Source organism: Hemicordylus capensis, chromosome 7, assembly GCF_027244095.1.
Source record: "Hemicordylus capensis ecotype Gifberg chromosome 7, rHemCap1.1.pri, whole genome shotgun sequence".
NCBI classification, from domain to species: domain Eukaryota; kingdom Metazoa; phylum Chordata; class Lepidosauria; order Squamata; family Cordylidae; genus Hemicordylus; species Hemicordylus capensis.
The window spans coordinates 25,205,148-25,217,608 of record NC_069663.1 but is presented as its reverse complement, the minus strand read 5'-3'; the positions used below and the strand labels follow the sequence as shown (position 1 = coordinate 25,217,608).

The 12,461-nt window shown below is 52.3% G+C and overlaps 1 protein-coding gene across 3 annotated transcripts in view; it reads right to left on the bottom strand.

The window, feature by feature from the left end:
* Window positions 1-12,461, bottom strand: part of AXL (AXL receptor tyrosine kinase) — a 51,929-nt gene that overhangs the window by 32,651 nt on the left and 6,817 nt on the right. For all 3 annotated transcript variants that reach the window (XM_053268361.1, XM_053268363.1, XM_053268362.1), the window contains exons 2-4: window positions 11,328-11,526; window positions 7,817-7,917; window positions 3,477-3,659 (exon numbers count right to left, since the gene is read on the bottom strand). In XM_053268361.1, coding sequence (XP_053124336.1) covers window positions 3,477-3,659; window positions 7,817-7,917; window positions 11,328-11,526 — 483 coding nt within the window. The remainder of the gene's footprint in view (window positions 1-3,476; window positions 3,660-7,816; window positions 7,918-11,327; window positions 11,527-12,461) is intronic.

Below are 12,461 nucleotides of genomic sequence, written 5' to 3'. Positions count from 1 at the left end.
GAGCATGTGCTGAGGGAAGTGCCTCTGAGCATATGCCGAGGTCCTTTCTTCTGCCCTCGAAGAGCCAGCAGTGGCTCTGGAACATCTGAGGCTGGGGACGGACAGGGCTTCCAGCGAATAAGCAGAGTTGCCAGCTGGCCAGGGGGAAAAACCTCAAGCTGCTCCAGTGCATTTAAGAGGTCTGATCTCTCAGCAGGTGAAGATTTTCATGACATGGAGCTAAATGTTATAAGTTGTCCGTAGGGCCAAATTAGACATTGCGTTAAGTCTGCCATTAGCACTAACGGCAGAAGGAAAAGGTAAAGTGTGACGTCAAGTCAATTTCAACTCCTGGCGCCCACAGAGCCCTGTGGTTGTCTTGGGTAGAATACAGGAGGGGTTTACCATTGCCTCCTCCCACGCAATATGAGATGATGCTTTTCAGCACCTTCCTGAAAGGTGCTGATGCCTGATACAGTACCAGCGGGGATTCGAACCGGCAACCTCTTGGCTTGCCAAACAAGGCATTTCCCCACTGCGCCATTTATGGCAGAGGGTACTGAACTTACTTCGCTGGTCACCTGTGCCTGAACCGAGTTTCTCACAGAGGCTAAAGAACTGAGTCAGATAGAGGTGACGAGAGATGATGTTCTCAACTGTCTGGAGACATTAGAAATTAACAAATCGCCAGGGCCGGATGGCATCCACCCGAGAGTTCTGAAGGAACCCAAATGTGAAATTGCCGACCTCCTCGCAAAAATATGCAACTCATCCCTACAATCAGGCTGTGTTCCGGAGGACGGGAAAGTAGCCAATGTAACCCTGATTTTCAAAAAGGGATCTGGGCGGGAGGGGGACCGGGAGAGTAGCTTAACGTCTGTAACGGTAGGCCAGTTAGCTTAAGGTCTGTGCCAGGCAAACGGATGGAAAGCATCCTCAAAGATATAATTGTTAAGCCTATAGAAGAACAGGCCCTGCTGAAGTGGGGACAGCCAATTCACGGAGGACAGGTCTATCTGTGGCTACTAGTCTGGTGGCTACAGGCAGTTGCCTCTGAATCCCAGTTGCAGGGGAGCAACATCAGGAGAGAGGGCATGTCCTCAGCTCTTGCCTGTGGGCTTCCCGGAGGCATCTGGTGGGCCACTGCATGAAACAAGATGCTGGACTCGATGGGCCTCCTTGGGCCTGATCCAGCTGGGCTGCTCTTATGTTCTTTACCTGGATCCCTCTCGCCATGAGCTGCTGTTTAGCAAGGAGGGAAAGCTCCCAAAGGTGCCAATGGAGCACTTTTAATGCTGAGGCAAATACCACAACGGTGGCCAACCTGAATTTATCGCTGGGGTTCATGGCTGCTGTCGTCCAACCATAGCGGGGGATGATGGGAACTGTAGTCAAAAAAGAGCTGCAGAGCCTGAGCTGGGCCCCTGCTGAAAAGTAGCTGCTGGGGAGGTACGGCGATCCGGATTGGGGCCGGGACAGGGTAAAGGGTTAATCCCCCCCCCGTATCCCCACCATTATTATTTTCATTGTCTGCCCATGGTCAGTAGTATGCACCACACACATATGTGTGTGCGAGCACACACCGAGCCTAGTTGGTAGTTGGCAACCTTTGCCGAGTCTGTTCCCACGCTCAGAGCAAACTCCTCCCCGCCGGAGCCATCGAGAACCAGCCGCCTCCATAGAAAAGGGAACAAGAGAGGGTGGGTTGGGGACAGGCTGGGCTTTGGGAGAGTGGGGCGGAGGGGGGGAGGAGACAATTAACAAGGCTATGAAATCCAGTGGGGAGGGGGCTGGCAAAGCAAGGCTGAAAGGAGGGCAGGCACAGGGGTCCTGTCCGTTTGCTATGCTCCCTTACACACACACACACACACACACACACACACACACACACACACACACACACACACACACACACCCCTTGGGACTGTTGGGGAAATCAGAATTCCCTCTTTGCAGCCATTAGAACAGAGAGGGACGAAAAGATATTTTTGGCTGAGCCCCCAAGATATGTGAAAGAGATGCAGACCTCACAAACAAAGCTTCATCCCGAGTCTGGGTTTCTTCTCCCCAACGCAGCCCTAGAACTCTGCCAGACAGCCGGGCTCTGTTCCAGGATATGCCGAGTGGAAAATAAAGAAGGTGCCCCTAAGCATGGGCAGACTTACTGCAAGCACCCAGTAACCGGCAACCAGCTCCCACACATTAGGGATTCAACAAAAAGGCTCCCAAGAGATGGGGTGGGAACTTCCAGCCCCACGACCTCCCCGCCTAGAAATGAAATGCAAAGCCACAAACCAACGGCTCGCCCAGGCAAACTTTGGAACCACCAGACCCAGGAAGGGCAGGAACAAACTGGGTAGAAAAGACTGATTCCAAACACCAAACTTGTGTCACTCTGGAAATGGTGCTCATGTTCTCCTTTTATCCCTCCCTCTCCTGTTTACACACACACTGAGTAACACGGAAGGTCTCCTGCACAGGAGAGCCAGTGTGGTTTAGTGGGCAGAGTGTCAGGCTAGGACCCGCTTTTCAACAAAAGTTCCCAAAGCAGTGTACACACACACACCACGGACAGCCAGGAAAACAAACAAATGGATCCTAGAACAAATCAATGCAGAATTTTCACTCGAGGCACAAATGACCAGGCTCAAACGATCATACTTCGGACAGATTATGCGAAGACCCAGCTCCCTGGAGAAGTCCATCATGCTGGGAAAAGTTGAAGGAAAGAGAAGAGGACAGCCAGCAGCAAAGCTGATGGACTCAATTATGACAGCCATGAATGCTCCACTGAGAGAATCCCTATCCCCTTCCGCACTCAGCCATGAAGCGAACTAGGTAGCCTTGGGCCACTCATAGGTGCTGTCCTCACAACCCTAAAGAAGGTAGGAGGAGCGCCCGGCCAGGGTAAGAGAGCCAGGTACACTCCCAATTGGCAGTCAAGTGTTTGCAAAGATCCAATCAGGAGAGGGGAGAGATCAAGTGGGAGGCGGGAGCTGGGGCGGATGGCTTTACGCCCACCCTCAGTAAAATCCTAGGGACAGAAGGAAAGTTGCTCTCATCCACCCCAGCTCCCACACGGTCAGCCTCCCCTCCTCCTCTCTTGCTGTTTTAGTTCTCACAACCACTGATCAGGAGCGTGCACAGCTCTCCTGCCCTGGCTGGACCCTCCTCCAACCCCGATTCTGATTGTGAGCCCATCATCTCTCAGCCTCAACTACCTCACAGGGCTCTTGTGAGCATAAAACAGGGGCTGAGTGAACACTCGGCCCTGATCTTCTTGGAAGAAAAACGAGATAAACATGAAAGGCACTGGAAGGGCTCTGCTCATCCCAATGAGTCCTGCACAGGACCGCTTCCCCGTGCATTGGGCCAGATGTGCCTGGGTCCCAAAACCTGTCGCCTCAAGCATCTGCCTTGCAGCAGGGTCGTTTCTGGTCCTTGGGAGAGGCACATTCTCTGACCGGAAGAGCTGAACACCACCTGGCCTGACTCACCTCTCACAGCCAGCACCGAAGGGCTCAGTGCCAGGGCATCGTGGATAGAGTTGAGAGGGGCACCATCTTGCAGCCAGATCACATACACCGGCTCTGGTGGACCCTGCGCTCTGCAGCTGAGGTTGAAAGGGGTGTCGGCTGTGACCTCTAGATCCTGGGGTTGCCCAGTGAAGACGGGGAGACCTAAGCACAAAAGGCAGGGTGGAGCAGGGTGAGCAGCAAACATGGAAAATTCCCAGGGTATTTATTTATTTATATCCTCCCCCACACCACCCCACTCATGGTTTATAATAGCTCCCTTTCTAAAGCCAGGCCTTAATTGAAGCCATGGAGCATTTGCAAATGAGAAGCCATTCTCTGAGCAGTGCATTTTCCAGGTCACCTATGAGCAGAGCGAGGTGTGACTCTGAAGTCTGTGCTCATTGTTTATTCTGCAAAAAGCAGCCAAACCAGGGCCCCACCCACGCGGATCAGGACCGTGGAGTGAGACAGGGGAAGTTAACCCCCTGCCCCAGTCTCAGTCCATTCATTCCAGAACGGGCTCCCAGAGGAACATGAGAACAGCCTTGCTAGATCAGACCTAAGACCTACCTTGACCAGCAACCTGTGGCCCACCAGATCCCATGGGAAGCCAGCCAGGAGATGAAGGCCTGCCCCCTCTCCTGCCTCTGCCCCTCTGTAACTGGTCTGCAGATACATCCTGTCTCTGAACCTGGCGGTAGCCTATGGTCATCAGGACTAGTAGCCTCTGATAGACCTGTCCTCCATGAATTTGTCTAAGCAAGCCATGCTTAAAAAGAACAGTCTCCCCCATAACTGCACGTCCAAGGGGTGGTTAATTCCCCCCACTGGGGAAACAGCCACTGGAGGGCTGATCCAGATGTGGGGCTGTGGCGGGGGGGCCGACAGTCAACCCCCCTCCCCCACAGGCTCCGGTTCCAACCAGCGGGGGCTCAATCCATCTGCCATTTATGGAACCAAGGACAGGGTTATGTCTGATGGGGTGTGGGCATTCAGACATGATGCTGTCCATGTGTTCAGGTGTCCGTTCACACATACTTGTTTTTATGTGAAGGACTGTATTTTATTTATGTATCTATTTGATTTCTATACCGCCCTTCCAAAAATGGCTCAGGGCGGTTGACACAGAGAAATAATACATAAATAAGATGGATCCCTGCCCCTAAAGGGCTCACAATCTAAAAAGAAACATAAGCTAGACACCAGCCACAGTCACTGGAGAGGTCTTGTGATGGGGGTGGAGAGGGCCAGTTACTCTCCCCCTGCTCAATAAAGAGAATCACCACTTTAAAAGGTGTCTCTTTGCCCAGTTAGCATTTGAAAAGTGAATCTGGGTACAGACCCCCACCCCATCAAGTGCAGGGTGCCGAACGGAAGGGCACGGCTGCATGTGCCTGGGACAGAATGTGTGAATGTCGGTGTGTGTGTACAGATCTGCACTGCACACAGACTGGAACAGCTGGGCAAAGAGGCACCATTCAAAGTGGGGAGAGCCACTGTCCTTACCCAGCCCCAGCACAGCATTTCCCCAGGAACGATTGCTTATGTTCCTTTTGGATCATAAGCGATTTCAAGGAGAGGGGGACCATCTTACTTATTGATTACCTATTTTTTTCTACGGGAACCACTTTCAGAACTTGGGTTGCAAAGTGGTATGGAGATATTTGCAGTCACATCATAACACACAGAGAACACAACGTGCGTCGGCTCTGAGGTCACTTCCCTCCCCCGCCCCCCCACATGTCGTGAGCCCTTGAAATTGTACAGAGCTTTTTGCCCCATACATTAGGCTTGCCGGGCTGTCTCACAGGCACACACCCCACCCTTGAGATCCAAGTTACGTTGGGCTGCATTTAAATACCCAAGCAGCCATGACCCAGCCCTGCTTCTGCTGCTTATTTATTGCTGACTGCTAAGCAGGAGGTCGCTCAGAGGTGGGATTCCTCTTGCCCGCCTTCCGTTTTCCCATGAAATGAGACAAGTGAGGAACTTCCTCCTTACTACGATTACACAACACAATTAAAGTCTGTGCAGGCAGTCCTGAAGCAGAGGCCTCTTGGCCTTCCCGGAGGTCTATCTGATGAGTGTGCCGACAGTTTTGATCAGCAGTACAGTCCGAAAAAACCAAAGCTCTATTCATCTATGACAAGCCTTCGGATTGGGGCCCACCACTTAATTCTGCAGGTTACTTTAGAGCAGGCCTGCTCAGCTTAGCCCCCCCCCCCCCAGAGAGTTATTCGCACATGGCTTCAGGCTGCGGGGTAAATGTTGAGCGAAGCCACTTCGAATCACACTCGCGGCATTGAGGGAAGCAGCCCCTCCCCTCTGCTCCCGGGGTTTTTGTTTTGATGCAAGTTCACATGGCTTGCCTCCGTGTTTACCCTGCTGGGGTGGGGTGGGGAGGGGAGAGCTTTCTAAAGAGCGCCATCTGCATTTCTAACCAGAGTATCCTTCTTATCGTGTTTCTACATCAGTGCCTCTCCCTATTTGCTCCAGTGTTTTCAGAAAAAAGTAGCTTAAAACCAGCATTTTAAAAACCCGGAAATACACTGAGATAAGCTAGAATTCGCAAGACAAAGCCCGATTTGTGTGTGGAGTGGGTCCAAGGATCTAGAAGGCACTTCGGGGTAGGTTTGGCTGGTGTGTGATTGAACACACACACTTTCTTCTGAAGGAGAATCGGGGTAACAGCCCTGTCTATAAGGCCTCCAGTAGTTTTTGGACTACAACTTCCATAATCCCCAGCCACAGTGGCCAATAGCCAGGGATTATGGGAGCTGTAGGCCAACATCTGCAGGAGGGCCAAAGTTGAGCAGTTGATACATAGGGTTCCCCTTGCCATGCCTTACGGATCATTGACCCACTGTCTGCTTGGTTTACACTTACAATGCTGATTTTGTTGTCCTTCTTGGAGGTTTCGTTTCCTGCTCAATTTATGTCTAGGGCTTTGTTTATTGTTTTTTTTCTTTTGGTTAGCCTCTGTATTTAAAACAATGTTGATTTGTGGAAAATGTGAACCAAAACTAAAATACTTTCTGAAGTACGGCAGGGGGTTAAATCACAAAGATTTAATAGATGAATAGAACTTTCTGTTTTTCAGACTGTGTCATCAGTCTTTCAGGATCTCTGACACACTTAGTCGGAGGACACCAGGTGAGCAGAAAAGCCTTGGCTTTATGTCAACCCATCCTTTGACTTCAGCGAGTCTCGCAGAAATAATCACACGTTCTTCCTCTGTTTAGCCCTGCCTCCCCTCCCTCTGTAATCTCCCCATGTTGAATTTAAGTTTGCATGCTCCTTGGGGCAGAGACCTGTCCTCAGAAGAGCATGGCTACCAACCAGGGACATTGCTAGGTACTTAAAAGATCCGGGGCCCAAGCCCACAGCTCCCCTTTTGATAGTTAACTCAATCATGCCCTCCCCAAGAATCTCTCTCTATATAATACACTAAGGTTGTATGTGGCAAGCCCCGCCCACACAGGGCTTTACCAATCGGAGGTAACAGAACAGAAGCACCGTGGTGATTGGGCACTGGCGATTCCATATGCAGATAGGGAAGAGGAGTGGGGAGTGAGTGAGCTAGGGAGGTGGGGAGGAGGGAGGCAGCGAGTGGCAGGGAGGGGGTGAGCGAGCAAGTGAGCGGAGAGGAGGGGTGACCCTAGCGGCGGGGAGGGGTGAGTGAGCGAGCAAGCAGTGAGTGAACACGTGGGGAGGGGGCCAGCGAGCAAGTGAGTGGTAGGGAGGGGTGAGCGAGTGAGCGAGCGGCGGGAAGGGGGCGAGGGTGGGTGAGCGGGGAAGGGTGAGTCAGCGAGCAAGCAATGAGTGAGCAAGTGAGCGGCGGGGAGGGGTTAGCAAGCGAGCGGCGGGGAGGGGGCGAGCGAGCGAGCGGCGGGGGCAAGCGAGCAAGGGGAGGGGGCAAGCGAGCAAGGGGCGAGGAGGGGGCAGTTGAGAATGGGTGGCTGCCTCGAGCGCGTTTTTTGTAAGCCTCTAAGTGAGGCCTCAGAAAGCAGCAGCAGCAGCGAGCAGGGTGAGGCTAGGCACTCTCCCCCCTGCTCTGGGAAGACACCTCCACTGCTGCACTTCCTTTCCGGAAGGGGTCGTGAGATTCGGGGCTCTGAGCCGTCCCTTGGGGGCCCGTGCCGTGGCGCCCCTGCTACCAGCTCGGTTGAGCCCCAGTGCCTCTTGCTAGAGGTCAAGCGTCCTCTCTCGCCCTTTCCTCCTCCCTTGGCCTTTCGATCTCTTGCAGGCAAGCCGTGGCCGTGGGAGCCGTGGCCGCCGGGCTGGCCCCGCTGAGCTCAGGCGCGCAGGCGGCAGTTTACCTTCCAGTTTCAAGAAGGCTCCTTCAGAAAGGACTTCAAAGCCGTTCACCAAGGCGGTGCACTGGTAGCTCCCCATGTCCGAGAGCTGAACGGAAGGGATGCTGGTGGGGAAAGCGAGAACGGTCAGGCGGTTCATTCAGTTCCCCATTCCCCCCCCCCCCGCAAAAGGAGTAAATGGCCATTGTGGCTGGGGATCATGGGAGTTGTAGTTCAGCAACGCCTGGGGTCCCAAGGAGGGTACAGCACCAGCTGAAAACGGGCCCCGCGTAAGCAGGGGACATCTTCCACGTGAGGCAGGCACCTTCTTGGACCCAATCCCAGGAGCGCTAATTCTTGAGAGCAGCAGCAAGGGCCGGCGTGGTGTAGTGGTTAGAGTGCTGGGCTAGGACCGGGGAGACCCGAGTTCAAATCCCCATTCAGCCATGACTCTGGGCCAGTCACTTCCCTCTCAGCCTAACCTACTTCACAGGGTTGTTGTGAGGAGAAACTCAAGTATGTAGTACACCGCTCTGGGCTCCTTGGAGGAAGAAGAGCGGGATAGAAAATGTAATAATAATAATAATAATAATAATAATTAGTAATCCGTGCTAAGTGATCTTCATTCTTGCCTCAGGACAAGCCTGGTGATTCAGGCACGAGGCAGCCCACCGGCAACGGGCCAGCGGTCCACGGTCTGCTGTCGGCCCACCCCTGCTCTCGAGGACCAGCTGCCTGTTTTCTCCAAACGCGTCCCCAGCAACAGCAGCCGCCGCAGCCAGAAACAAAGCATCGAATCTGCTCGTTTTGTGTTTATTCTGCAAAGGTCTGTGGGCGCTTTTGTTTGTTTCAGCTGCGCTTTGTTTCTTTTGCTGTTTATCAACGTTGGGATGAATATACAAGCTTCAGGGGGAAAAAGACTCTTTAAAACAAAAGCAAAAAGGAAAAAGGCTTCATTGAGCCCCTGCAGCGAATGAAACAGAGACCAAGAAAAAACAACAACACACACCAGCGTGGGAATCATTCCCCAAGATGGCAGCTGGGTTTCCAACGGTCATCCTCTCAGCAGCAGCTCCTCCTCCAGGTTCCCCTCACACACGTTTCAGTGCCTCTAATGGCTTCGAGGCCTCGGGCAGGGACCTGCAGGGTGGCCCGCGGTGTTGTGGAGCCTGAGGCCAGGGGCTGCAAAATGTTGCCTTGCCCCCATGGCCCTGGTGGGGGCCAGCCCCCTTTCAGAAGCAACCTTTGCCATCTTTGTAAGGAATGCATGCATGCAGAGGCACCCCCCCAAAGCCTGCAAGGGACAGATCTGAAGAGCAGCTCCCCTCATGGAGCGGGAGGCACAGGGACACAGGAAGCTGCCATATGCTGAGTCAGACCATCGGTCCATCTGGCTCAGTATTGTCGGCACAGACTGGCAGCGGCTTCTCCAAGGTTGCAGGCAGGAATCTCTCCCATCCCTCTCTTGGAGATGCTGCCGGTGTGGGAACTTGGAACCGTCTGCATGCAAGCTTGCAGCTGCTCTTCCCAGAGAAGCCCCATCCCCTATCTTATGGAGCTCACACATGCAGTCTCCCATCCAAATGCAACCCAGGGCAGACCTGCTTAGCAAAGGGGAGAATTCATGCTGGCTACCACAAGACCAGCTCTCCCCCAGTTATCTGCCGCCTGAGGCGACTGGCACACCTAGCCTCGTGATGGGGCTGCCCCAGCGATCTACAAATTCTCCCAGCAAGTCACGTATCTCTCAGCCTAACCTACTCACAGGGTTGTTGTGAGGATAAAAATAACCATGCACACCAGTTCTAGGCTTCTTGAAGAAAGAGTAGGATATAACTGTTTTTTAAAAAAATAAAATAAATTCAGGGAAATGGTGTGGGACCAATGGAGAGGCTCAGGCTGAAATGTGGCCCCTATGTCTGCTATTAACATTATAAACACATAGACACACACACTCCTGTGCATAGAACTGCCACGTCACATTCTGTTTGGCCCTAACGATGCCGTGATAGGAACATAGGAACATAAGAAGCTGCCATATACTGAGTCAGACCATTGGTCCATCTAGCTCGGTATTGTCTTCACAGACTGGCAGCGGCTTCTCCAAGGTTGCAGGCAGGAATCTCTCTCAGCCCTATCTTGGAGAGGCTGCCAGGGAGGGAACTTGGAGCCTTCTGCTCTTCCCAGAGCGGCTCCATCCCCTAAGAGGGGAAGATCTTCCACTGCTCACACTTCTAGTCTCCCATTCATAGGCAACCAGGACAGATCCTGCCTAGCTAAGGGGACAAGTCAGGCTTGCTACCACAAGGCCAGCTCTCTTCTCCGTTTGTTCACAGAGCCAGATGTAGAAGTAACAAATAATAATTCTTGGAAATATCACAGTTTGAATGTCCAAAGCATGCCACGTAACATTTCCTCACCAACACAACAGCCCTGTAAGGTAGACCAGCAGTCCTGTTGTGGGAGTAAAAGGGAGGAAATAGGGGAGAACGCTGAGGTCCTTAGAGGAAAGGCGGTCTAGACATAGAACCAAGAAATATGGCTCTTTCAGGCTTTCTGTCCAAGGTTGGCTCCGTACTAGCAACAGGCATCACATTTCCCCTCCCTTTGCAAACACCCAGCTTGTACCATAGTCCCGGATGCCGCTCAGCTCCTGCACCCCCTGGTTCTTCCCAGTTCATTTGACCTGCCAACTAGGAGGGCAACGAAAAAAGTGGAAGAGAACGCAACAATATCGGAGCCAGAGAAGCCGGCTGCCAGCCAGTTTTTCCCGCCAAGTTCTCCTGCTTTGGAGTTGAGCAATTGGAAAGAATATTTCCCTGTGTGAGTCACACACACACTCATGCACACGTGCATGCGCGCACATGCACACACAGGGCCAGCCAGCCAATTCCCCATCTTCAGAAGATCATTAACTGTTCACATGAAGGAAGGTGGCAGAGTTCACAGCTTGAACCCAGCATGCAACGACTTCTGCATTCTTAGGGGTATGGTTTCCTCTTATTGCATCCTATTACCCCACAATCACAGCCAGATATTTCATCATTGCCACCCCGGTGCTTTACAGCACCAATGGCCACATTAAGGAGAGCTGGTCTTGTGGTAGCAAACATGACTTGTCCCCTTAGCTAAGCAGGGTCCACCCTGGTTGCATATGAATGGGAGACTTGATGTGTGAGCATTGTAAGAGATTCCCCTCAGGGGATGGAGCCGCTTTGGGAAGAGCATCAAAAGTTTCAAGTCCTCCTGCCTGCAACCTTGGAGAAGCCGCTGCCAGTCTGTGAAGACAATACTGAGCTAGATAGACCCATGGTCTGACTCAGTATATGGCAGCTTCCTAAGTTCCTAACCCTATGTTCCTAACTGGCCCTTGACTGAACCATGGGTTCAGCCAATTTGAGCTTTTAGATAGATAGATAGATAGATAGATAGATAGATAGACAACAACAACAGGGAAAAGCCGTGTATATATATTCAAACAGAAACATAAAAGAAACCAACAAACCCCCAGCATTTGGGGTGGCCGGGTACTCACCTCAGCTCACTGATTGTCTTCCACTCTTCATCACTCAAGGGGACCTGCACTTGGTTACTGTCAGCAAGCTCCAGGGTGGTGCCATCCCGTAGCCAGCTGATTTCGGGTGCTTCGCCAAGAGCTTGGATGGAACAGGATAGTTTGATATCCTTGCCCAAGGAGGATGTCAGGTTTGAAGGACCGTCGAGGAAGTACGGAGCTGGAGGAGGAAGAGAGCGCACCATGAGCCACATCAGGGACAGAATGGGGCCCTCACTCAATGGCAGAGCATCTGCTTGTTTGCATGCAGAAGGTTCCAGCTTCAACCCCTAGCAGCATCTCCAGATCGGGCTGGGAAAGGCTCCTGCCTGGTGTCCACAATACTGAGCTTGATAGACCAAGGGCCCGATTCTGTAAATGGCAGCCTCCTATGTTCTGGGATTTGCAGTTCCATGAGATAACTGGTTGTATACGAGATACTATCAAACCCTGGATGGTACAAAGGAAAGTGCCGCAGCTGAAGTTAACCTGGGAATCAACACCTTCCAGCTCAGAAATGACAGTTCTTGCTTTTAAGATTTTGCTCCTGATTCTAAGATTAAGCTCCTGATTTTGTGGCTGCTCGTGAAAGGAAAGCAGCCTGCACATGATCAGAGAAACATCTTTGATTTCAGATCTTCCAGGGCTGCAACTTGGCATTGCAGGAAGGGTTCTTCTTGAGAGCTCTGGATCAAAATTACATCCTGGGGGAAAGTTAGGGAAGCCCACTGGACAGAAACCCATCGCCTGCCCTGCCTTTGCGCCTTGAAGGGCAGCTTGAGCCACTGAGGTCAACAGATGAAGCTTTTTAGAATGGAGGGAAGTACTGTTACCTTAGAGTCACCTAATAGCGCAGCGGGGAAGTAACTTGCCTAGGGAGCAAGAGGTTGCTGGTTCGAATCTCCGCTAGTATGTTCCCCAGACTATGGGAAACACCTATATCGGGCAGCAGCGATAGAGGAAGATTCCTGGATTCTACCAAAGACAACCACAGGGCTCTGTGGGCGCCAGGAGTCAACACCGACTCGACAGCACAACAACAACTGTTCCCTTCTCTCCATTCTAGGTTGGCAGATCAAGCCGTTGTTGAAGGCAGAGGAGCAGAACAAGTTTAAA